The sequence below is a fragment of the Silurus meridionalis genome, chromosome 23, assembly GCF_014805685.1.
Source record: "Silurus meridionalis isolate SWU-2019-XX chromosome 23, ASM1480568v1, whole genome shotgun sequence".
In the NCBI taxonomy this organism is placed as follows: Eukaryota; Metazoa; Chordata; class Actinopteri; order Siluriformes; family Siluridae; genus Silurus; species Silurus meridionalis.
Window position 1 is genome coordinate 8,343,538 of NC_060906.1, and position 25,418 is coordinate 8,368,955.

At 41.3% G+C, this 25,418-nt stretch overlaps 3 protein-coding genes across 8 annotated transcripts in view; 1 reads left to right on the plus strand and 2 right to left on the minus strand.

The window, feature by feature from the left end:
* Positions 1-909: 909 nt before the first annotated feature.
* Positions 910-8,103, minus strand: trmt1l (tRNA methyltransferase 1-like). Its single transcript, XM_046836704.1, has 16 exons — positions 8,008-8,103; positions 7,273-7,410; positions 7,102-7,164; positions 6,882-6,995; positions 6,710-6,774; positions 6,383-6,539; positions 6,169-6,286; positions 5,930-6,009; positions 5,100-5,319; positions 4,385-4,597; positions 3,980-4,170; positions 3,768-3,846; positions 3,370-3,536; positions 2,412-2,477; positions 2,006-2,132; positions 910-1,762 (listed from the first exon to the last, which is right to left on the minus strand). The coding sequence occupies exons 1-16, from the start codon at positions 8,066-8,068 to the stop codon at positions 1,567-1,569; spliced, it is 2,055 nt and encodes a 684-aa protein (XP_046692660.1). The 5' UTR covers positions 8,069-8,103; the 3' UTR covers positions 910-1,566.
* A 137-nt stretch (positions 8,104-8,240) lies between these two features.
* cbr4 (carbonyl reductase 4) lies at positions 8,241-14,646 on the plus strand. Of its 3 annotated transcripts, none has more exons than XM_046836706.1 (6): positions 8,241-8,305; positions 9,081-9,229; positions 9,322-9,442; positions 9,597-9,727; positions 14,100-14,234; positions 14,354-14,646. In XM_046836706.1, the coding sequence occupies exons 2-6, from the start codon at positions 9,085-9,087 to the stop codon at positions 14,530-14,532; spliced, it is 711 nt and encodes a 236-aa protein (XP_046692662.1). In that variant the 5' UTR covers positions 8,241-8,305; positions 9,081-9,084; the 3' UTR covers positions 14,533-14,646. The 3 variants fall into 3 exon arrangements, with proteins under 3 accessions (XP_046692662.1, XP_046692661.1, XP_046692663.1); XM_046836705.1 differs by having other exon boundaries at positions 8,251-8,494; XM_046836707.1 differs by lacking the exon at positions 14,100-14,234 and having other exon boundaries at positions 8,251-8,494.
* Positions 14,647-18,454: 3,808 nt separating this feature from the next.
* Positions 18,455-25,418, minus strand: part of palld (palladin, cytoskeletal associated protein) — a 104,214-nt gene continuing 97,250 nt past the window's right edge. For all 4 annotated transcript variants that reach the window (XM_046836013.1, XM_046836014.1, XM_046836012.1 and 1 more), the window contains 4 exons: positions 23,836-24,043; positions 23,573-23,738; positions 22,807-22,940; positions 18,455-20,208 (listed from right to left, as the gene is read on the minus strand). In XM_046836013.1, coding sequence (XP_046691969.1) covers positions 20,048-20,208; positions 22,807-22,940; positions 23,573-23,738; positions 23,836-24,043 — 669 coding nt within the window. In that variant the 3' untranslated portion in view covers positions 18,455-20,047. The remainder of the gene's footprint in view (positions 20,209-22,806; positions 22,941-23,572; positions 23,739-23,835; positions 24,044-25,418) is intronic.

The window sequence follows — 25,418 nt, forward strand, 5'->3', positions numbered from 1 at the left end:
AGGGCGACTGCACTGTATTAAGGAGAGGATGACCGGGGCCATGTATTGCAAGATTTTGGGGAACAACCTCCTTCCCTCAGTTACAGCATTGAAGATGGGTCGAGGCTGGGTCTTCCAACATGACAATGACCCGAAGCACACAGCCAGGATAACCAAGGAGTGGCTCTGTAAGAAGCATATCAAGGTTCTGGTGTGGCCTAGCCGGTCTCCAGACCTAAACCCAATAGAGAATCTTTGGAGGGAGCTCAAACTCTGTGTTTCTCAGCGACAGGCCAGAAACCTGACTGATCTAGAGAAGATCTGTGTGGAGGAGTGGGCCAAAATCCCTTCTGCAGTGTGTGCAACTACACACTACCTGGTGAAAAACTACAGGAAACGTTTGACTTCTGTAATTGCAAACAAAGGCTACTGTACCAAATATTAACATTGACTTTCTCAGGTGTTCAAATACTTATTTGCAGCTGTATCATACAAATCAATAGTTAAAAAATCATATATTGTGATTTCTGGAATTTCTTTTTTAGATTATGTCTCACAGTGGACATGCACCTACAATGACAACTTCAGACCCCTCCATGATTTCTAAGTGGGAGAACTTGCAAAATAGCAGGGTGTTCAAATATTTATTTTCCTCACTGTATAAATGTGTATGTACATAATTTCCTATCATTGATCCATTGATATGACTATTGTTAATCATTAATGAAACAAAAGCACAAAAACGCCAAAAACAAATCCCTTCAACTAGAAATGCTGTATATGTATGTGTGTGTATAAAAAATGATTGTCCATAGAAGGAAATATTTATTTATTTATATATATATATATATAAATAAATATTTCCTTCTATGGACAATCATTTTTTAATCTACAAACCCATAAAATCAATTTCCACGTTCTAGAACAGAATACACAGAAGTTTGTATTGAGTTTATTTATGTTATATAATCTAATGAACATTTCTTGTATAAATCTGAATAGGCAGCTCAGATGCTGTACAGTTAAAAAAAAAAAAAGCACACCAAGCATAATAAAAAGGTCAAACAGCTTTTAAAATAATCACATTCCAAAACATGGCAAAAAAAATAAATAAAAGCTTAGATACCGAAAGCATACAGGCTCAGTTTGACAAATAGAGGAGAAAAAACCCAACAACAGTAAAACAAACATGGCACGAAGTCTCAGTGCAATACGGTCCCTGTGCATATAAATGTACTAAATAGTAACCACACATCAAGAATGAAACCTTTAATATAAACTTCCTAGCAAGCAGGAAGCACAAATACTGGTCCCCGGTGAAATGCAAAATATTCCTGTTAATGCTTTCCTACTTAATGGGACGAGTTTCCCAAAAAGCTCTGAAAGCAAGTGATCGGTGGGAAACCCGGCTCAGGTTTGCAGATGAATCAGTACTGGTGTGATGGTGTGACGTGGTTTTTACTGTTTAGTACACTAGTTCTAAGATGCCATCATGTGGCATCCTGTTGCCAGAGCATCAACATTTACCACAACAGCAGCAGATTAATATTATTCTTTTTTAAATATTGCTGTTTGGTTTGTTCACGTTCAGTCCTTTTTGGCCGTCACACCCTCTGTGCTGAGACTCCCAGGAGGCCCGGAGCTGTAGGTCGGCACGCTGTACTTAGTGAGCACCGACTTGAACTGGTCCAGTGTGGCATCGGTGCGAACTCCTGTAGGGTCAAAGTGTGTGCGGCTCACCCTGAATCCGGCTTCAGTCAGGTACTGCAGGAACTTATTCAACCTGTAAAATAACGAGTCCATAAATCCACTAGCAACGGTCATATACAGTATGACTATGCTATGTATATATGGTCATTATTTTAAATAATTCACCCCAATAGCCCCTCGATTTAAACGTCCTACATGCAAGCAGGTACTTCTTACAGAACTTACAGATCAGGGAGTGATGGGGAAAAAAATAAAAAATCAGTATGATGCTCAGTAGCAGGCTGTAAACCCGCAGTGAAGAACAGTGAGGACTCACTTGGGCATGTTCATGCCGCGGATGCTGTGGCGATGGATGCTGTAGTAAAACGCAGGGTGCTCCAGAGAAGCGTCTGACTTCAGCCTCTTCACCACGTTACTGGACTCCTCTCCAATCCTCCGCTTACCTGAGTGTTTTACAAAGTTTTTTTTTTTTTTTTAAAGCTCAACTTTGCTTTATGGGTTAGATAATAATCATGAAAAACCAACAAACTGAATTGTATTAAAAATGACAGTATGGCCAGTTTGGCAGGAAAATGTGATGGTTTTTAATTAACAAATTGTCTTTTCCTCATTGTAGTTTTCCTGAGGTTGTGCCATGCAACTGGCTTTATCTCTAAACAATAAAACAGCCAGAGAATGGAAAACAAATGTGACTTATAATTGTGAATAAGTGAACCCAATACCTGATTGCTCAATGGTGTCTGCTTCCGCCACCTTCTGTAAAGTTTTGATGACGACACCACACTCCACTAGTGAAAGGTAAAGACAAACATGCTTCAACAGTTTAACACTCTGATGAACATTAGATATTAATGAATATATGGAAAATTAGTAAGTACCAACATGGACCGACATGGTTAAGTAATTAATAAATCTCCTAAACTACACTTTATGGAGAAAAAGAAAAGTTTCACATTCAGTCCCGATTTACAGTTATAATAACCTCCACTCTTCTGGGAAGATGTAACACTAGATTTTGGAGTGTGCTGATGGAGATCTCATTCAGCCCCAATGGGGTTAGTAAACTGATGTAGGGTGAGTTGACGAGGCCTGGGGTGAAGTCAGTGTGGAGTTAACAGGGTTGAGATCAGAGTTCTATAGCAGGTAATTTAAGATCTTCCACTTCAACCCATGTAAAGCATCTCTTTATGGAGCTGGTTTTGTGCACATGGGTATTATCATGCTGGAACAGGTTTGGGTTTCTTAGTTGGGTGAAGGAAAAACGTCATGCTATAAACATCCGGTATGATAGTGTGCCTCGAATTTTATGGAGGCTTTGGGGAAGACGCACACATGATGGGAAAAGTGACAATACTTTTGTTCATATGTAATGCACTTCATCACACTACATTATTTAAAGATATACAGATTTGGCACTAGTGGGCAACAGGGGTAAAAATCAAGCCTTGGTCATGTCTTTGAAAACACATGCCGACTGGACTAACTGGTATGATTAGTGCCATTAGATTAGTGGTTAATGCATTGGATCTGAACGTTGTAAATTCCCCATTGGCCCCTGAGAACGGCTCTAAAACCCCATAGCTGCTCGGTTGTATGAATGAGATAAATGTAAGTCCAAGGCGTTGTATAGTACACAGCTGCCTCCTTGTACTCCTTACAGACCTAGGTTGAATCATGTACCTTGGTTGGCTAGCATCGGTTGGCCTGTGACAGAGAAGGTCTTGAGTGTGGTGCAGTCTGCCTCACAGATCAGAGTCTTCACCAGAGGCTGAATGTCCTCCATGCTGTGCTGCACCGCCGCCAAGAGCATACGCCTCAGGAAACCAGTGTTGAACAGAGAACCTGACCTGGGACACACACAATCTCAGGTTTTTAGTGACTGACTGGAGAGTACATAAAGCATCCACTCAGTCAAAGTTACAATTTTTACTAAAAATATTATTTATTTTGTGAATTATATTTCACATATGTATACACAATATTCTAGACACTCGTCTCATAAAAGTTGTATCCTGAACATGAGTGTCAATATCATGATATATAATTAAAAAGGTTGAACATCCGCAAACGAAGCTAACCAGAGAGGTCCCAGCTCAACTGCGGTCTTCCCCGGCATGCTGCCATGGCACTGACACGGGAGCTGCCTGTACTGATTCTCTGAAGAAAGGGAAAAAAAAAGAAAACAGAACCATGACTCTTGTATTCGCAATATTTTGTGCAGCTCAATAGCGTCGATGATGGAACTATTCAAAATGTATTAGACATTTTTGGGACTGTATTCTGTGCTTACCCTCCACCATACTTCCAGGCTTGAGGAAAACTCTCTCTTCACACCACTGGCAGTGCAACAGCTGGCGCAGTTTCTTGGCGGACTCGTCAGCCTGCGTGGGGCCTCGGAGCACCCGAACCACCACCAGCACGAAATGTTCCAACGCCACAGCCAATAAAACCTCGATACCTTTATTACAGCGTGCAGCCGCCCTGAAAACACACACACACACACACACACACAAATCATCCAGATCAGCAAATGTCCCGTAAAAGCTTTTAATCATTTAGATTATAAAATAAAAATACATTTAATGAGCTCAAAGCTACAAAATCAGATCCATAATTCTCTCTTTTTTTTTATTATCTGATAAATGAATTATGTTCAACCTCCTCGGGTGTCTACAGCAGACACGAGACACCGCACCTGGCTATAGATGCCACAACCATGCGAGCCGCCAGCTCTCTGTAGTATTCGGTCCTGACTATCTGGCAGCCGTAATGGCGCAGTGTCACATTCAAGGATTTGGAGTAAAGCGAGCCGGTGTCGGTGGACGTCACAGAAACGATGCCCAGGTTGCGCACGTTCCGGAAGGCGGCGTCCAGGTAGTTCACGGACGTACCGAAAGGATCCAGGTGTCTGATAGCGAAACAAGAACAGTGTGTGAGAACAAAATGTTTTTAGGTGTTTTTAACACTAGCCTAGCCTCCTGATCAGTTCAATTTTCATTCAGATTATTTACTGTAGGAACAGAACATTTCACACAATGTTCTCACTCGGGCACGACTCATCAATTTCATATAAACCCAGCACTAAAAATAAATGAATCGAGCAAAAATGAACGAGGATCCCATGTGTACAATTACAAGCAGAAATTTTATGTTTCACAGACAATTACATGAGATTAGTCATGGAGACCTGCAGATCATCAACAGTTACATTAATTTCCTTCCCTTCATTTTCCAGCCTTTTCCTATTTTGTCCTGCCCTTTTCTTCTTGACCTGTCCTTTTCATCCCTGCCCTTCCCTCCCCATTCCTGCCCTTTCCTTTGTCCTGCCCATTGCTTTCCATCTCATTCCAGCCCTTTCCTGTCTTGTCCTGTCCTGCCCCTGCATTATAATCCTCTGACTGTTTACTCACATGTAGTCAAAAGCTCTCAGGTGCATGAGGACATTGGCGTCCATCTGCGTCACTTCCACAGTCTTGATGTCGTCGCTGTCTTCCGTTTGCCCCCCCTCCAGCTGGATGTGGTTGAGGTGGCAGTTCTCCTTAATCATATTGACACAGGCCTCGTTGATGTCGTTGATCGTCACGTTAACGGCACTGCGCAGGTGCTTGGCCCACTGCAAGCCCATTATTCCTGCAGATTGATGATAGGATAGAGGAGAGAAAGTTTTAAGGATATTAAAAGAAACAGAATCTAAACTGCCCAAGGCAAACATTTTACAATAAAATCCTGACAGTGCTGCAGCTTTTGTGAGCTCATGCTGAGAAACTGGGCAGATAAATGCACCGATAAATCACCTTCACCCTCTCTGCACTTTTTCTGAGATGCCAGATGCCATGTTTCGACCTCTAGAGATTACTAGTGGGCAAGAATTGGCAGAAACAGCGGTGGTGACAAAGGAGGGAAGAAATTACGATTTCGATGTACAGGTTATACAGCATTATAGTTTCAATTTCTATGTACAGATTATGCATTATAATTTCTATGTACAGATTCTACAGTATTATATTTATTACGTTTACACTGTATTTCTGTTATTGCATTTTAGTCTCATGGTGACCAATATGATCTCTGTTGTGGGGGAAAAAATGTGAAGTCAGGCAAAAATTCCATGTGTCCAAAGGATAAACGAAGTAAGAGCTATTTTCTGGCCTTAGCATCTCATGGTTACACTCAATGTATCTTCTAATCTGACCCCAAGACCTTCTCATTATAGATCAGATGATAAAATCATGAGCTTCACCAGTGGCTCCAAATGCATCCAGACATTCTAGAGGATTCCTTTCTTCAGCAAGAACTGCAAGAGCACAAAACACCAACTGCCTGAGAGAGAGAGAGAGAGAGAGAGAGAGAGAGAGAGAGAGAGAGAGAGAGAGAGAGAAAATCATACTGAAAAAGTAGTTCTTTACTAAAAAAAAATAAAATAAAATAAAATAAAATAAAATTAGATTAGAGATAAACGCAAATTTGCAAGTTACTGACCTGTTGGTCTTCATCTTACGGTTGAAGTAAGTGTCGGTCTTCATGGGTGTGCTGTGGTTGGGCATGAGCTGCACATTGGTGCCCAGTTCTTTCATGATCTCATACGCCTGACCTGGCACTGATAGACAAAAAGAAGGCAGAGCAATGTACAATTTGCTTTCGATATAATTTCTGCAGAATCTTTTTAAAACAGATGATCGGCAACTTGTCTCACCCGGTTCCTCAAACGATGCATCGGAGGTGCCCGAGTAGCTCGCTTCGGTCTCGCCTTTGTTGAAGTGTCGTTTGAGGTGGCTGATCATGTCTGTTTTCCGGGCGATGGTGACCGAGCACACCACACAGTGGTAGTGTGCCACGAGCCGAGCCTGACTCTGGAGGACATGCACACGTCAGAAAATTGGACGTGTCCCAAAAGTATTAGGACGCCAGACTTTTCCGTTCATACATGGTTTTTGAACACACGATTGTATAAGATGTCTCTGGATGACACCAATAACACCCTTGTGGAGTAAATGAATGAGCACATCCATCTCATGCTCACCTGATCCAAGCTATGGCTGGACTTCATCTGTCTGCATGGCAGGTGACAAATACACATCCTCTGACCTGCCAGAACCAAACACGCGCAGAAGAAGTCATGATTTCAAAATATGTCTTAACTCTTAACTCCACACAGTTCATGACCTAATGAGGTTCAATATACGTCCGGTTACCTTCAAATTCCACATAGACTTTCCAGTGCAGGTTCTGCAGGTGGCGTCTCAGTTTGTGGCTGTAGCAGGCCTTGAACTTCTCCTCTGGGCATAACGGACACGACTTTCTACCAGCTGGTAAGTTCAGTGGACAAACACGGTCACTGTCAGTTGGTTTTATATCTCTGCTATAGGCTTAGGTACATCCCAGATACTTCATATCAATTTTTCACTTATTTACCTCCATTTAAATCCACGAGCATCTCCAGACCTTCTAGAGAAGTCTGGATGGACGCGTGTCTCTCTGAAAACAAATATACATACATATAAAGATTAGCTGCACATCCTATCAGGCATTTTTCTTTAGCTAAAAAAACATCAAAAAAAGGATTCACATCCACTAAACCAACACCTGACATCGAAGAGACGGGGGCTTGTCCTCGAAGGTCCTCAGTTTTCACTGCATCACTGGATGTCACATTATTGACAGACATCTGTTTGCTATCATCCTCAGATGCTGCTACTGCTGCTACCGCCTTCACAGGGTCTTCTACAGAAATGTTACACTTCATTAAAAATATTTTGAAGGGAGAGTTTAAGTTTACTTTCTGAGTTTAACATTTAAATAGTTATGACGTCAGAATGTTCGTAAGTGCCATCACTCTGACGTCATAACATTGTTAGTTGTAGTTAAAGCCCTACATAGTCGAAAGATAAATCAGCATTGCGCCCCCATGTGACACAAACAAATAACAACCGAACCGCGAAAACTAGAGGTGGACGGCCCTATTGCGGAGCTCCGCGGTCAGACAACTACATCCCAGTCATGCCAACCTGCAACTCCAATTCTCTGAAACCTCATTGATCTCTTAACAGTTTTATTTCTGTGCAAAATAAGCGAATGAAGTGCATCTATGAATTTTATCAACCGGGACGAAAATACATTTCATTATTTTACAATTATCTGCGTCTAGGTCCTGTGATGAAGCTCCATGAGGAGGCCCATATTTACTTCAGCAGTTTAGAAGTAGCGCTAAAAGCACATTTATGTGCAGCACAAAGCGAATTGCAGCTTGACCTATATTTTCCCCGAAACTCATAACCCAGTTGTTACTGCATTATCGCGCAGAAACACGAGTTCGCGTGCCTTTCATACTGGCGTCCTCCTGGTGAAGCTGCACCGCGACCTCTTCCTTGAGCTCCGCCATTTTGACTCAGCTGGCTGCGTAGCGAAGTACCTAACGCGTTTATTTCCCACCTTTATTCTGAAAAGCCACGCCTCTTTTGCGTAGGAATCGCACTGGAGGCGGGGCTTGTTTTAAAACGGGTGGTGGGGGTTTAGATAAAAGGACGGCGCTCACTGCAAGGCGTGAAGAAAGCGTCACGCGTTGTTGTGGGCGTGGCCATACGTCACAGTGGATCCAAGATAACCTCGTGGAAAACCTGTAAAATCTGTCTCTTTGATTAAGCATTATAACAAAGTCTGACTGTCAGTTTCCTTTTTATGTCTGATTGTCGGTGTTAAAGTAGTTTGTTGTCAGTAATCTTAAGCCAAAAGGCAGTAAAAACTTTCAGGGACACAATAGTCCCCTCTGGAACCATTAAAATAATAATACAATCCAAAACAAACAAAGGTTTGTAAAGACATTTGAGGGGAATAACTAAATTTGGACACAAAATACTTGCTACTATAAAACTAATGTATATATTAACAAATTATGAAGCTTGAATGAGGTTTGTTGATAGTTTGATCTGGTTTTTAGACCTGTTTTTATTAATTTTTTATTTTTTGCCAAATAGGAGACGAAATTTTGTACAAATAGCGTGCGGGACAAATTTATTACCATGAAACCTAATTGTTTTAAATTAACAGCCATATAAAAAAAAGCTTCTGCGTCCAAAGACATTCTATACAATTGATTGTTCAACTTTGTAGTAACAATTAGGAAAGAACCACATATGGTTGGAAAAGTCAGGTGTCACAATACTTTTCTCCAATATAGTGTGTATCTAATTGTAGTGTGTACCAGTGCTGCATGTTAATTTACTGTAAGGAAATACCATACACATAATCTTCACTGCTGCTGTAGATTCACTTGCCAGTATTCAACGTATTCTCAGCGCATCCTAAGGCTATTTAGCGTTTAGCTGGTAATAAATCTGCAGTATCATTGGTAATAAAGTTGATCCTTAATGTGGTCTTTTGTTCCCTTTATATAGACTGATGTCTAGATTGGGTGTGGTGTTTGGTGGCTCATGTGGCATTGGGCGAGCGGTATCCCAACTGCTGGCACTAAAGGGGCATCGAGTTGCAGTGATCTCCAGGAACCAGGAAGCAGCACAGGCCACAGTAGACACGCTTTCCGGAGGTGGACCACTTTATCCCTGAGAAGTATTTCATGGTGTTTTTGTGCCACTTTCCCAGCTTCAAAAATAAAACTAATTTATTTTTTTTTTGCAGCGGATCATATGGGTCTGGCTTGTGATGTTACCCAAGAGCAGGAGGTTCAGAGAACATTCAAAACCATCACTAAGACCTGTGGTCCTGTGGGATACCTGGTCAATGCAGCAGGCATCTACAGGTGTGTGTGGACACACAGAGGCGTTATTGTTACAAGTGCACCGTATGCTTTACACACAGATGTGCAACAGATCTAGAGCCAGATTTAATGATACAGATAAGGATCTTGCCTCATTTCTTGTCATTACTAAGCTAATTCTGTCTCTGCGTTTCAGGAATGCATTATCGATGAGTAAACCTAATGACACAGTTTCTGTTTTTCACACCAACCTGCTTGGCTCCATGCTGACCTGTTGGGCAGGGTCACAGAGCATGCACACTAACGGAGGTGCTATTGTCAACATAGGTGAGATAAAACCTGATCTTTTAAATAATTCTCATTACACTGATCGTATTATAAGAATTAGAAGTTGAGTATGTGACATCATTAGAATGCGCCGACACGTGAAGTAAAGAAAGCACAGAAGAACATCTAGTGGAGAGATCCAACTATGGGAAGGGCATCTGTACCTGACCTCTGCAGAAGCATCCAACTGCACCAATTCTGGCTTGGTTACGAAAGTAACCTATTGTTCTTTTTCATCATCTCGTGTTTGAGATCCACCTATGGGAGATGACGTGGTTCATATGCTAAGGAGATGCTAGCGAGAGAGGGGTTGCCTAGAGATGGGATTCCCCGTGTTCGGCGGGTCCCAAGAGATAAAGAGCAGGTCACACCTTCGTAAAGAGTTTGTCCTGTCAATGTAACCCCGCAGGGCACGCACAGGGCACAAAGCATTCAGCCTCTGGTCCTCCGCAGAGGAAAAAGGAGAAGGGTGAAAAGCGGAGAGCTCAATCACACCACCAGTAAATGCTGGGAAGTAATTAGGCTTGAAAGCCAGGTTAGGCCTAAGCAAAACCTTATCTCCATTGAGCGAGAATTTGGTGCACAAGGAACGAACCGAGAGCACATGACACATTTGGCGAGAGCCAAAGCCAGAAGCAGAGCCGTCTTGAAGGACAGCAGTTTGAGGGAGATATCCCCCAGGGGCTCAAAATTCCATTGGTCCAGCACCTCCAGCACTATGGAGAGATCCCAATCTGGGACTACTACACTTCTGGTGACCGGTAAGGCGGCCCGTTTAAATTTGCCCTCTCACGGCCAGGCCAAGAGAGTCACCCTGTCTGGGTGAGGATGATAGATCTCCCCATTCGCTTGGGCCAGGAGGTAGAGCGGGTTCCCCCTCGACCAAAGGTCTGCGCCCCTGTTTAAAAAGCCCGGGACGTGAGTCGCCCGTAACGACAGAAAATGCCGCATGCTCCATACCAACAGCTTGTGGGCTAAAGCGTAAAGCTTGGAGGAGCGCAAGCCTCCTTGATGGTTGATATGTGCTACACCCGTGGTATTGTCGCAGCGCACCAGCACATGATGCCCCTGCAGTCGGGGCAGGAAATGCTTTAGAGCTTTCAACACAGTGAGGAGCTCCAAATAATTTATATGAGCTGAGTGAAGTGAGTGCGGAATGCAGCCCGCCCTGAGATGGGTCATGGTGTCTGGCGATGGAAGGCTCGATAACGGGGGGGCACCCATGCCAAGACTCGCCATATCCTTAACTTCAAGCCATGCAAAAACGTGTTTCAGATCGAGCAAATCTCCCCAGCAATATTTCATGTGTTTCGCACATGCAGGGAGGATGGGAAGAAGCTGCTTTCTCGGGCTGGGGAAAGGTCAAGCATTTGATACTGAGCCGTGCGGCAGGGCATTCACAAAGTTCCGATTGAGGCAGGGCGGAGGGAGCCTGAGGGGCCACGGACAATGAGATAGCCTCCTCGTCATCCGAGCCGTCGAGGAGGACAGCCTCGCCCTCATCCTTGGAACCTGTCGGTCCTTCGGGGAAACGATTATTGGCCGGCAGCAAATCCTCGAACGGGGAAGGGCACAGGTCAGCCCAGTTAAAGGAAGTCGCAGCACAAGAGGCCCCCGGGTGCGCAGTGGCGTTGCCTTTTTCCCCCCTCCGAGTCGGACAGCTCGAAGTCGACACACTGCGAAGTGGCTGTTTTGAGCCTGCAGGAGCTTTTTCGGGAGCGCTATACAGTGGCTACAGTTTTCTGGGAGGTCGATAGCTTCCTGAGCATGCTTGAGACTCATGCAGACAACGCAGAAGGGACGGAAATCCCTTTTGGTGATGAGTGTGCTGCACGCGGCTGGGCAGGCTCGCCGGTGTAGCCGGTGCTGCTTTAGAAAGCGCCATGAAAAAAGGAAAAAGAAGTAGGCGGGCAGCCTATAGAAAAAAGGGTGCGACTCTGGGTGGCTTGCAAAAGCTAACCTGGCTGAGGATAAGCACGTCCGGCAGAGGCTGATCAGATATGTGCTTCTGAAGACAAAAGGTGAGGTCCAAGAACCAGGGAGCTGTGAGGTAGGATAGCAGAAGTCGTGAGAATGTTAATTGAGGATAGGTAGCGCGTGCAGGTGCCTTATGCACTCGGGTAAGGGGCGTTCCTTTACCTGCCATTGGGCATTCGCTCCTGTCTGTCAAGCCAGACTTGGTGCAATTGGATGCTTCTGCAGAGGCCAGGTACATCTTGACATGAGATGATGAAAGAGAAAATCTATTAAGAGAGTCGGACCTGACACTTGAGAAATGTGTAAGGATATGTAGAGCATCAGAACTGTCAAAAGAGAATATGCTGACCATTGAGGGACAAAAAGCTAAAGAATTGCATGCAGTACAGAGAGTCAAACAAACTCCTAGGACTAAGTGTAAATTCTGTGGAAAACAGCATGAGTGGAAAAAGCTAAGCTGCCCAGCTTATGGAAAGCAGTGCAGAAAATGTGGCAAGATGAACCATATTGCAACCACATGCAAAACAAAAGAGACAAAGAGAAAAGCAATACACAGTGTAGCAGAAATGGAAGAGGAACTGTTTTAGGAAATCCTAAGCCTCAGTTCACAAAAGAGAGAGGACAAGCAGGAAAAACTACTGTTTGCGATCATGCTGATAGGAGAAAGACCTGTAAGATTTTAACTACACTGCGTAGCCAGTTGTAACGTAATTCCCATTCAGCTGTTACACCTGGATACAGTGATGGAAAAGACTGAACAGATCCTGGTCATGTACAATAGGAGCACCCTGAAACCAGTAGGAAAATACAGAATAAAAATAAGAAACCCCAGAAACAGAAAACTCTACCGGCTGGAATTTATTGTAGTGCTGGGAAGCTCGTCAATGCCCCTGCTTGAAAACAAGTCAGTGAAAGCAATGTATCTTGTAAGAATACAGCCTAAAAATATTATGCCGATTGATGATATTGTTACCACAGTGAGTCGCAGAGAAAAGGATCTGTGGGACAAGAGTGACGTGTTACAACCCGCAGTATTTTGCTATTGTTGTATTGTTTTTGTATGCAGCGTGTAATTGTGTGCAGGTGCTATCCTGAGACTCCAGGTCCAGAGTCCAGGTCGTCACTGCATTCCTGTGAACTAAAGCCACACCCTTTTTCCTTCTGATGACATCACCAGGAGGCAGCCTATAAAGTCCAGGGGAAGCTGAGCTTCGGGAGCTCGCTTAGCCGACGCTTGCTTTGCTCGTTATTCTTTTTGTGATTTCCTGTGACTGACCCACGCCCGTTCTGACTCTGAGTTTGCCTTGTCCCATTTTTGTACCTCACTGTCTTATATCTGTAAATATGTACTGTACATACATATTTGTTGTTTTGTTCACCGGTAGTAGGGGTGTGGCTGCCATTTCTGTTGGGTGTGTTTGTTCCCTGTGTTTTGGTGAGGGAGTTAGGGAAGTGGTTTGTCTTTCTTTTGGGTTTTTTGTAGGCAGTTAGTATTTGTCCAAAGTGCTTTTTGTTAAATATTTTGGCCTTGGTCCACCCTGAAGTCTGTCCCGGTGCTTAGTATTGTACATACTTCAATATACCTTCCGTTTATGATACCACAGTGTTTGTGTTTCCATTCTCCAATCACACTTTTACTAAGTACACTTTCATCCACATAATATATATTTACCCCGTGCCTCTAATCACGCTGTGCGCCCCAACCCTAGACTGGGACATAACACATGCATAGGAAGTATGCTGATGTATTTGAAGGAGACGGATGCCTGGAAGGAAAATATATCCTAGAAATGGATCCTGCAGTTAAACCGGTAAGGCTTCCGAAGCGAAGAGTTCCAGTGGCTCTGATGAAAAATCTAAAGGATGAGTTGGGAAGCCTGGTGGAGAGAGGCATCATAGCTCATGTAGAAAAGAGCACAGATTGGATTAGCAGCATGGTGATGGTGAAGAAACAGCAGCTGACTCTGTAGTAGCCGAGTCTGCAGTAAAGATGGCCAAACAGCTCATGGGAAAGGCAAAGAGAGCAAAGACTGATCCATACCTGGCTATTCTAGAGCACACGAATACCCCGTCTCAGGGATTCAATGCTAGTTCTGCCCAAAGACTCTTGAAGCAGGAGAACTAAAACATTACTGCCAACACATAACAGTCTTCTGAAGCCAGATGTTATAAACACAGAGCAGGCTGTGAAAGACAACCAATGAAAACAGGAGAGAGAAAAATCAAAAGTATGTAATGCATATACATGCCACTTGGCGGCACTAAGGCATCATTATTATCTGCTTAACTTTAAAACCTTTTCTAATACATGTGCATTTCAATTACATGGTATTATCTTTAAGAAATAGGTAATAAAAAGGCCCTAGTGTTATTTCCTGTTTCTGTGTTTTCCTAGGTTCAGTGGTGGGTTTGAATTGTAACGCTGATCAGAGCTTGTACAGCATTAGCAAAGCCAGCCTAAAGGGCTTCACACGTTCTCTAGCCACAGAGGTCGCGTCCCGAAATATTCGAGTCAACATGGTAGCTCCAGGTCTCCTTGATTCGTCTTCTTTCCTCAATACAAAGTGTTTTATTCATCAATATTATATTGTACTGTTTTGTAAACCAGTGCGTTTATTTTGTTTTGTTTTGCCTTGTAATTGTGGTCAGGATTCATCCGGACAGACATGACAGCAGAGCTGAACGAAGACGAGCATAGAAAGCGGATCCCACTGGGCCGCTTTGGTGATCCGGTTGAAGCAGCGCACGCCGTTCTGTTCCTTCTGGAATCTCCGTACATCACCGGCCATGTCATGTCGGTGGATGGAGGACTTCACCTGACCATGTGATTCCTGATCCCCGCTCATTCCTGCCCACTTTTTCAGCAATAAAGGAATAAGCAAAAGGGAGGACTTGACTTTGTGTAGTTACAGATCTCGAATTAAAATTCTTTGTAAACAGGACTGCAATTGTCCATAGCATTTCATCGGCTCGGTCTGAAGGTTTATGCGAACCAGCTCCAGTTTGTGGTCATACTTAAAATATATAAATTACATATGTTCACTCAACTGTAACACCACACATGATTTCGATTTATGGTAAAAAACATTAGCCAACCGCAGGGCTTTCAGTACCGACGTTCTGCCAGCAGTTTTATTTTGAGAACGCGACCTCCAGGCGTGAACGATCAAGGAAGATCAGAAATTTCTTTCTGAAATGTTTCATATTTCGACCTTTAAGAATAAGATTGGACTTTAAGAGATCGCGCATGCTCCGTCTCCCTCACAAAACAAGGCAGCAAGTCATTCTGACTGTGAGTTTGTGGACAATTGATCATAAGGACCCATGTGTTCTTGTCGAACGTTCCATTCTAAAACCAATATGGAGGTGGTTTCTACTAGTAGGATGAGCTTTAACCTTTTTGAGATAATAAAAAAAAAATGTGTATATATATATATATATATATATATATATATATATATATATATATAAATTTTTTTTTTTTGTTATCATGACTCAATCTTGACATAACAGTGTTTCCTCATGATTATTAATGAACTTAATATTAACTCTGTTTATTCGTGTAAGAGCTTGTTCTAGAGGCAGCATCATGGATACAAACAATAACCATTTGCGGTCCATTGTGCACCGGCACATGTCTAGAACTCCTTTAGAAGATGTTCTTATTCCGAAATTCACAGGAATGATCACAAGGAATGTTCTAGATGCCGCATCACTTCAGCTCGCTTTTGTCTACAGGGACATTGTGATGGAACAGTGTTTGGGTTTTTGGTTCCATTAAAGGGAAATTGTAATTAGGAAATTGTACAGAGGGACCGTTTCTAGGCATAGGTGCCAGTGAGCGCCCCCTACAGCAGCCCCACTGCCTCGCTCTCGCCCATTTAAATTATGTACCTATTTCTCTGCTGAAGAGATTTTGAACTGGAGATTTTGCATTGGTTATTGTATGTGTTAAACCTTTTTTTTTATAGATGGTTGTTAATGATTTGTATATAAAATATAAAGGTATTCTGTATACACCACGGGTCTGCAAGGTTTTTGAGGTCAAGGACCCGTTAGGCGATAGAGTCATGGGGCAGGGACCCCCAATACAAAATGTGTCCAAAATAGCCGCTGATAATAATAGAATAATATTAGAAACTCTTAAGTTTACTAAGAAATTTAAGTTGTTCACAGTGGTCTTTTATTTTAATAGATTTGCAGTTTCATCCATTTTCCTTACTATCAGGTGGACTGTTATTCATTTATGTGAAAATGAAAAAAAGTATTTTTTTAAAAAATGTTTTTACCCTTTTTTATGCAAATTTTCTTTTTACACAATTTTTTTTTTTTTTATGTAACATCAATTAGCCGGAACCCCTGTTGAAGACCCATGGTATACATCATGGTTGTGATGCTGAGGTGGGCACATATTTTTGGTCGTATATAGTAGTAAAGCCATGTATACACAGTACTGATGTATGTACTGTAATAGAGCTACAAATCACTTTTATTTTTAATAACTGTTCTAATAAAGTCTTCACAGTAAAGCCGCAGAGACAAAACACAGAGATGGCAAAGAAAACAGCACTGACACCAGAACATACTTTCTTGCGGTGTAATCGTAACTTTTATGTTTTATCCTCCTTTCCCACGGGAGGGATTCTGCTCAGACCCTCATCACAGGCACACAGCTGAGTTGGATTAAGAGTCAGGCTGCGGTTTATTTTTAGCTCATTGAGTGATTTTAGTGGTGTGTGTTTGGGGGGCTTTATGCTGTAGTGCAGAAGGTTGAGGTCAGAGGTCGGCGTGTGGAGGATCTGAGTCGTGGAATGATGTCATCTTTACCCTGCCTCTGACATGGTGATGTCATACATGCAAGTATATTCCTTTAAATGCATCTCATATAAAATACAATGAAAGAAAAACAATAGTCAGATATTTATGGAGTGTGTGATGATTCATTTGGGTACATTTTAGAAATGTGAACTAAAATATATTTTTTTAATTATTAGCTCTTCATCCTCCATGCATAACCTTTACATACACTATAAAACTGAAAACTGACCTGAAACTGAATTCAGAGCATCCTGTACGGAAATATATACGTATGTAGAAGATTTTCTTTGTGTGTTTTTCAGTCTTTGAAGGTCTAGTTTGAGTAAATCCGTGTCCATCATGGCCTCTTTTTTTAGCTGACAGGAGTGGAACCTGATCTAGTCTTCTGTTGCAGCTCATCCACATTAAGGTTTCACGTGTCATACATTCTGAGATGCTTTTCTGCTGACCATGGTTGCAAAAAGTGATTATTTGACTATTTTACTATAGACTTTCATTTAGCTCAGACCAGATTGATCATTTTCTCTCTAATGTTTCTCAATAAGGTGCTTCACCATGTTGTTTGGGGAAATATTTTGCCTTGTTTTGCGTAAACTCTACAGACTGTTTTGTGTGAAAATTTTAGTAGATCAGCAGTTTCTGAAATATTTCAACCAGGTGCTATCACAGTTTTTCTTAGTTGTTTTGGAGCATTTTTAAAATTTGCAAACCACTAAATGCATTTCTCAATACAATTTGTACAAACGTCAACACAACATATTTCTTACAAATCTTACAATTATACATCTCTTAAAAGTAAGTATTTGTGTCAAGAAACATCTCATTGCCATCAGAATGAGAACGAGCCCTTTTTCTCATTGTTTACAAACAAGATGTTTAGTCATGTTGTCTGTATGACGCCCACGGTTTCAGCGTTTTCTGACATAAACTACGGTTTGGATCACGATGATCGAAAATGCTAAATGTTTTCTGTACAGCGTCTATTAATTTGCAAATGAACAGTGCAAATGTACACATAACTGTATGTGGGATACTGATTGCTAGAGGATTTACACTTTTACTGTTCTGTACCAGTTTTTGCTCGTTTGGCCAATTAAAGGTTAACAAGATTCACCTTTGACTTACTTTAGAGAACTAGGTGCTTATTGGTTTTTATTGATTATCGAAATTCAAGATTTATCTGCACAATTCATCAATTTAAGACACACACAAAAAAAAAGTTTAAAACCATTTCGCAATTAATGACCCACGTTGAATTGATGCCGAGATGTTTTGGGGGTTAAAACTAATCAAGTGAGAACCAGTATAATATATTTTTAAACAACATGACAAATAATTAATAACGAAGAAAAACAGCAGACAATTGAATGCAGTCAATTGAACGAATGTACCGAAGCCTTTCGCAATTCAATCAAAGCAACATGAAATTGCTTTTATGATGTGCACAAGTGACGACATGATTTGGAGGTCGAACAAGTAGTTTTGAGAATTTCCTCCCTGATTTGAGAAACGCTCCCAAAGCAACCGAGAAAAAGGTCACGATAAATGACGATCGGAATTCCCTTCATGCTGATATTTGTTGTGAATGTTTACAGGCTCTTTCAGGCTTGTATCTCCACAAATGTCCAGTTGTTCCTAATAAAGTGGACAGTGAGTGTAAGCGATTCCAGAATTTGCCTCAGAGTTTGGACCTGTCTATCTTTATTGAATGAGAAAATTGTATTTACATTTATTACATTTGGCCTCTTTGGTACTTCCATTACCTCATTTCAGTGTTGGTGGTGCTGGGATTTAAACTCACAACCTTCTGATCAGATGTCCAACTGAGCTACCACTGGTTGTGGTCCCAAAGCAACAAAACATGACTATAATCAACAAATAGGTGGTCCTGAGTATATTACGCCTTAAGAAAAAGACGCATTACCACAGGTCTCGTATTTCCAGAGAATTTTATTTATATTGTTCATAAACCAAAAACAGTCAGAAGAACATTTTATATAGCGGCATGTCAGCTTGGAACTAAAAGAACAAAATCTTTCATCGGTCCTTAAGTATGTTTTGTGTTGAGACAAAAGTAAGAGGCAAAAAAATATATATATATTGAAAGGAGTTGAGTGAGTACATATGAAGGTCATATTTCTGCAAGCTTTACATTTGTGCAATCCTGCTACCCTTGACTCTAGTCGACTAAGATATTGTTACATAATACAAGTACCAGAGTTGAATACGTGGATATATGTGTAATAGGGCTATATATTAATACGTAGGAAAAAAAAGATACGTGTAAATAATTCGAATGGTGGTAAATATATAGTTAAATAAAGACTGGGCTTAAAGCCATGAGGAAAAAACAAATCACTAATATAATTTAATGTCTGCATCTGGCTATAAATACTTCCCTTCCCCCCTTTTTCCCCATATTATAAAGTACACAGTTGTGTGTGAGCGGGAAATACGCTTTCGGAAGCCGCTATAACTCGTGTACCATCTCGTATCCACTGTGTCCTCGGAGTCGCTAATTTCTGTTATGTAAATTCTTTCGAACCTTCTCACGTTCTGTTTAAAGTGACAGTGTAATCTCTTCCGCAGCCAATAACACTTCATGTTTTCTTATCAGTAATTCTTAGTATCTCCTGCATCGGCTCGCTCTTGTTCCTAGTATTCCTACACCCACTCTCATTTGTCATTCTGAAAATCATTCAACCTCTTAAACCGGTTCAGCACCTGTATCAACTTCCCTATTCCCAAACACAAGATAGAGAAAGACAAAAATATATAATAATAATAATAATAATAATAATAATAATAATAAGGCCCGGCCTTGTGCAATAATCTACGGCGTCCAGACATGGTGGATATCTGTGGTACTGTGATCAGTCTATCTACACCCAAAACTGCTGTGGTTCAAAAAAAAAAAAAAAAGTTCACTACAAATAGGGAACGCCTCTATTAAAAAGCGAATTATATTAAACGTACCCGTTAGAAAACTCCACCCCATTTCCCATGAATCTTTCTGCTACAAATCGAACAGCTCTCGAGAGACAAAGGCACTGAGTGTTAAGTGCTACACACTGAAATCGTAGTAACACATGCAGAACTAAAAGCTACGTCTTGGTTTTGAATCAGGCACTTATGGTAGAAAAGGTGATCATTGGTTTAGTACCTCCTTCCTCAACTCAGCTTGGTGTGTGTGTGTGTGTGTGTGTGTGTGTGTGTGAGTGTGCGTGTGTGTGTGTGTACTGTCTGAAAGAAAATAGATATGATCTCATTTCAGTGCTTCTCACACCTCCTCAATTCCCATCGTCTCACATGGACCGAAAATCTTCCAAATTTGTAGTGAACTGGAATCTGGTTTAGTTATTTAATTATTTTCCGGATTGATTTTTTTTTTCTTCAGCTAAGCTTCGAACAGCCGAGAAGATTCGGTGTTCCTCTGGTATGTCTGTTGGTGGTGTCTGTTTCTGGGACGGTGGCACGGGGGTCACAGGGTCATGATTAATAGCGTGAGGTTGTCTGAGCAAGCATCTACAGGTCATCGCTCTCCACCAGGGTGCCAGGGGGAAGGGGGCTGGAGTCTGGGAAGAAAGCTGCCTTCACGTCCAGGCCACGCTCGGTCAGTGCGGCGTAGCGGCTGGTTGAAGGACGCACCTTCTTGGGCTTCGGGGTGTGTGTCTGCTGATACTGGTCTATGAGACGAAAAAAAAAAGAATACAATTTCTTTATTCAAGTGTATACAGGGTATATGACCACCTGCCTAATATTGTGTTGGTCCCCCTTTTGCTGCCAAAACAGTCTTGACTCATCGAGCATTAACATCATTAACTTCTTCAGCAGTTTGAGCTACAGGAGCTCGTCTGTTGAATCGGACCACATGGGCCCTATCGCCGGTTCAGCACTGTTCCTTTTTGTTCCTTCCTTGGAGCACTTTTGATAGACATTGACCACTGCAGACCGGAAACATTCCACAAGAGCTGCAGTTTTGGAGATGCTGGAAGCTTTGGAACTCGTTTAAATCCTTACGCGCGCCCATTTTTCCTGCTTCTAACACGTCAACTTTGAGGACAGAATGTTCACTTGCTGCCTAATAAATATATCCACCCAATAACAGGTGCCACGATGAAGAGATTATCAGTGTTATTCTCATAATGCTATAATGTCATTATGTCATGTCTGATCAGTGTATCTTAAGCGTTACATCCACTATATTGACATCTATTAGGACCTGAATTTTCTTCAGTTTGTGGTTCTTCACCAAACTGTTACTGCAAAGTTGGAGGCACACAATTGTATTGCATTGAACCCAATGAAATTTTCCCATCGCTTGAACTAGGAGACCCAAATCTGTTCCAGCATGACAATACCCCTGTGCACAAAACCAGCTCCATGAAGATACACTTTACATGGGTTGGAGTGGAAGATCTCCTGCCATAGAACTCTGACCTCAACACTATTGAATACCTTTGGGATGAACTGGAAGGACCCCCCAGGTCTCCTCACCTCTCCTACATCAGTACCTGACTTTACTTAACACGCTTGTAGCTGAATGAGCACAAATCTCCACAAAATCTAGTGGAACATCTTCCCAGAGGAGTGGAAGTTTTTATAACAGCAAACGGAGACTCCATGTAGAATTCAAAAAGCATGTACTTATGGTCAGGTGCCTACAGATTTTCGCCCATAGAGTGTGTTAGCAGGAGTCAACCATCCTGGGATGAAAAGATCGGTTTCGGGTAATAAATAAAAATGAATGTTTCACTCGAGCGTGTATTGAGCAGGTTTTAATGCTCTGCCTAGACAGAGACGACCAGAACACTGCATGACGTAATCCGCTTACTACACCATGGAAAAACAGCTTTACATGCGAGCTAAACAATCAGCACCGTATTACACACGCAATATCATTTTATTGCTTGGGTTCTTCCACTTGCCAGCATGTTGTAATGGTCCCTTTATGCTCACTATTATAGAGACCATCCTCTCTACAGGACACTCGCATAACTGTAGTCGGATGCTTTGTTGACTTAATGAACTAATATCACATGTAATAGAGTTGATGATACAACGGTTTCGGTGCTGGAAAGGGAGTTCGCTTAGGTTGGCTACATCTACGCACATGTTGCACATCGCTTCCACATACATCACCCGAGTTTGGCTCTTAGTCCACATTCCTGCGCCTGAGTGAAATTGTTGCACCCCAGGTGTTCCTTCGTGAACGTACCGTTTCAGCGTTGAGTTTTATGTGTCTGTGTCTGATCAGCATGTACGGTGGATATAAAACGTCTACGCGCCCTTATGAAATTTTTAAAACATAAAGACAGATTTGTCTCTAAAACCTCCCACATGCGCTGTCCCTCTAATAAATTAATTTCTAATCCTGTCCATCGTCGTCACTCCCAACGAAAACCTCTTCAGCTCTGCTACCTCCAGCTCCGCCTCCTGTCTTTTACTCAATGCCACTGTCTCTAAACCCTACAACATTGCAGGTCTCACCACAGTCCTATAAACTTTCCCTTTCACTCTCGAAGATACTCTTCTATCACAAATTACTCCTGTCACTCTTCTCCACCCACTCCACCCTGCCTGCACTCTTTTCTTCACTTCTCTAACACACTCTCCATTACTTTGCACTATTGACCCCAGGTACCTGAACTCTGAACTATCTTATATCTAATACCCAATTTGTGTTCCGTCTTAAGCAAATCTGCGAATAGATTCGGATTATCTGCGAGTTTTCCTTTTGCTTTTATTGTTTGTTCATAATCATTTCACACCTGGAGGTAAAAATCTTGATTTTTTTTTTTTAGTAAAAGCTTTTCAAGACTCTATTAACTTCACACATCTAGACTTTGGAATTTTATCCCACTCTTCTTTGCAGCAAAAAAAACAAATGTTTCTTTAAATTGCAAGATCTCCTCTAGGTTTGGGTCATTCCATAGGTTTTTCGATGGGAATGTGGGCTCTGGTCAGGCCGTGTGGGCTCTGGTCGGGCCGTTCTAGGACTGTGATTATTTTTTTCCGTGACTTTGTTCATTTTGATATGCGCTAATTCTGAATTTGACCGATAAACTTGTTGTACTTTTTTATTTATTTTTTATTCAAATCCCAATTATGCCTAATGGAACAATTTATTTCCCAATTATTAAATATTTATTTTATTTCTTTCCCAATTTCAGTTTTTTGGAAGATCGTTATTGTTGTCTTTACATTTGAAAAACCTGCCACTTCATTAATATAATTTCGTATATCATTTTTATATCCGCTGTACATGTGTGTATAATACTTACGGTGAACATCGAGTCGTGCTGTGGTGGAGACGATTCCTGCTTCGTTCTTGGCTGAAACGGTGTACCAGCCTGCGTCCTCCTTCAAAGCCGGCTGAATGATCATGCACAGATAGCCAAAGTTGTCCTGGTGCATGCTGGGAAACAAACACAGAAGGGTTAAACATATGTTTTATTTCCCCACTCTCAAAATGTAATTGTAGTTTGAACAACAAATAGCTGCTACACACAAACACACAAAATCTGTGCCCAAAAGCAGCACTTTTACTGCTTTCTTGATGTGGTCGTCCGACCTCTCTTCGCCAAAGACTAATTATTTTCTGCTGGTTTGAAGAAACCTAACTCGGAACAGAAGCTGTACTGTACTGTGTGTGTCTGTGAGTGCTCCCCTTTACAAGGCCTTGCCTGTCGCTGTTTGTGTATACACGTTGTAACATTTCAGACAGCTTGTCAACTGCGGCCGCTCCGGGTTGCCATTTATGGAGCGGCCGGTGTGCTACAGCTTGAGCCTGCTTTTCAGATGAAACATACCTCCAGAGAGAGAGAGAGAGAGACACGAATTCCATAGGGAGACCTCACAAAGCACTTTGTCGCTTATAGCTCGGTGAACTGAACTTACGACCTCATTTGGTTTGCCCCTTTAGACTAAAGCAGTATTTCAGACTTCAGTATAAATATTACTTATAAAACTAGAGATTCTACATGTCAAGCCCTGTGATTGGTTAACCAGTTTCAGGTTAGTTTAGGCAGTGTGACAATGGGAGAATACCTTATTCTGTCGGTGTTGTGAGTGATTGACTCGTTCTCCTTCTTCCAGAAGATCTGAGGGAAAGGGACTCCGGACACACGGCATTCCAAGCGCACAGGGTAACCCTCAGCGACGCTTGTGTTCTGAAGCTTCTCGATGAAGGAAGGAGCTTTGTGCATCTCTTTAGCTGTAACAGAAAACATCAGACAGATTGGATTTGTTAGTGTTGCTTTGTCATTATTATTATTATTATTATTATTATTATTATTATTATTATAACGTACCAGCTACAATCAGCTCCAGGTTGAAGGAATTCTGTCCGGCCCTGTTGCTGGCAATGCATGTATAAACTCCAGCGTCTCTGCTAGTCACAGGCTCGATTACCAACGAATGGACTCCATTCTCTCTCACCAGCATTTTATGAGAGGAATCTGGACGGATGGTGTGGCCATTGATCTGCCAGATCAGATCAGGCGTGGGTAACCCGCTGACCTGTGGAGAATTAGATATCGAGTCAGTTTTTCTGGTAAACCCATTCTAGTCATTTTTTTCCACACTTTTTTCACAATGCCAGACCAAAGTATGCTTTTGCTATCTGAAAGTTTATGTGTGTGTATCTCCCGCCGTGAGTGTCGGCTGGTGCTAAGTGGTTTCCCATGGGAAATTGGATTATGTTAAAAACTTAAGCTCTTTTGTTAACAAGCCTCACCTTCTCTTCAGAAACCCAATACCTACTCCACCCTCAGGTGTGGCAAAATCACTCTCTCCAGCTTTCATACAGTAGAACAGAGATTTTACAACATATGGACTATAATACTTAGTGTGACCAGATAATCATTTCCAAATCAGACTTTTTTTGTATGTTAAATGCATTTAATTCTTTTATACAAATCACCCACACAGTCAATGTACATTTAAAAGAATTTTCATTGAACATTTCTGAAATCTAGGAAAGCCTGATTTCTGCTTTTACACAAAATACCTACAAAATATATATTTTTTTGCTTCAGGCTACAATAAAAAGCTTATTGATTTTTACTGTACATAAAAAAAAAAAAAGCATCCGTTAAGTATCAGATGACATTAACGTGACATGCAGTTTTAAGTAATTAACACCTCGAGAGTCGGTACGTTATTACATAATCTTCATCTATCTACTGTATATGTTTATATATATTTTATTCATTTATATATGCAATAGTTCCGATGATTTTACGTAATTTAATACACCATTGCTATAAAACATTTACAATAATATTTTGTCTGTTGAATTCGGTTTCACAAATAACAAACATTCATTTGCATAAAGTATCCACATTTGTCCATGTTGATTAGAGCATTAAAAACTTAAAAAGTATTAATTAAAGGTATGTTTAGAACAGATACAAATGTGTGATGAGGTTGTGATTAATCACAAGTTAACTCATGACAATAATGCGATTAAATCTTTAATTCTATAGACGCCCCTTATATTATTTTCAACATATATTTAAACCTATTTTTTTTTTTATAAACCTTAAACCATATATTAATTTAATTATTGATTCATCCAACATCCATGAATATTCAGGACATTTTTCTAATGTTATTCTATGTACCAGCACAAGGACAATCCATTTGCTTTTATATATAAAAGTTATATTTAGGAAAATATAACTGCATACATTTTCAAATAATGTATGCATGAAAGTGGTGTTTAATGATAGAATGGTCCCTTAAATTCTTTTTATGATTTCTGCAGATTTCTTGTGTGTGTATGTGTGTGTGTGTGTGTGTGTGTGTGTGTGTGTGTGTGTGTGTGTGTGTGTGTGTGTGTGTTCGTCTCTACAGAGGCCTCTGGAGAAGAACATGCTTTTATTCCATGTCA

Excerpts from the sequence above, each read along its gene's own strand:
- trmt1l (XM_046836704.1), bottom strand. The coding sequence starts at position 8,068 with ATGGCGGAGCTCAAGGAAGAGGTCGCGGTGCAGCTTCACCAGGAGGAC. Across the intron at positions 7,165-7,272 it reads CCCCGTCTCTTCGATGTCAG|AGAGACACGCGTCCATCCAG; the intron begins GTGTTGGTTTAG and ends ATTTGTTTTCAG. Across the intron at positions 6,540-6,709 it reads CCAGCCATAGCTTGGATCAG|AGTCAGGCTCGGCTCGTGGC; the intron begins GTGAGCATGAGA and ends CATGTCCTCCAG.
- cbr4 (XM_046836706.1), top strand. The coding sequence starts at position 9,085 with ATGTCTAGATTGGGTGTGGTGTTTGGTGGCTCATGTGGCATTGGGCGA. Across the intron at positions 9,230-9,321 it reads AGTAGACACGCTTTCCGGAG|CGGATCATATGGGTCTGGCT; the intron begins GTGGACCACTTT and ends TTTTTTTTGCAG. Across the intron at positions 9,443-9,596 it reads AATGCAGCAGGCATCTACAG|GAATGCATTATCGATGAGTA; the intron begins GTGTGTGTGGAC and ends TCTGCGTTTCAG.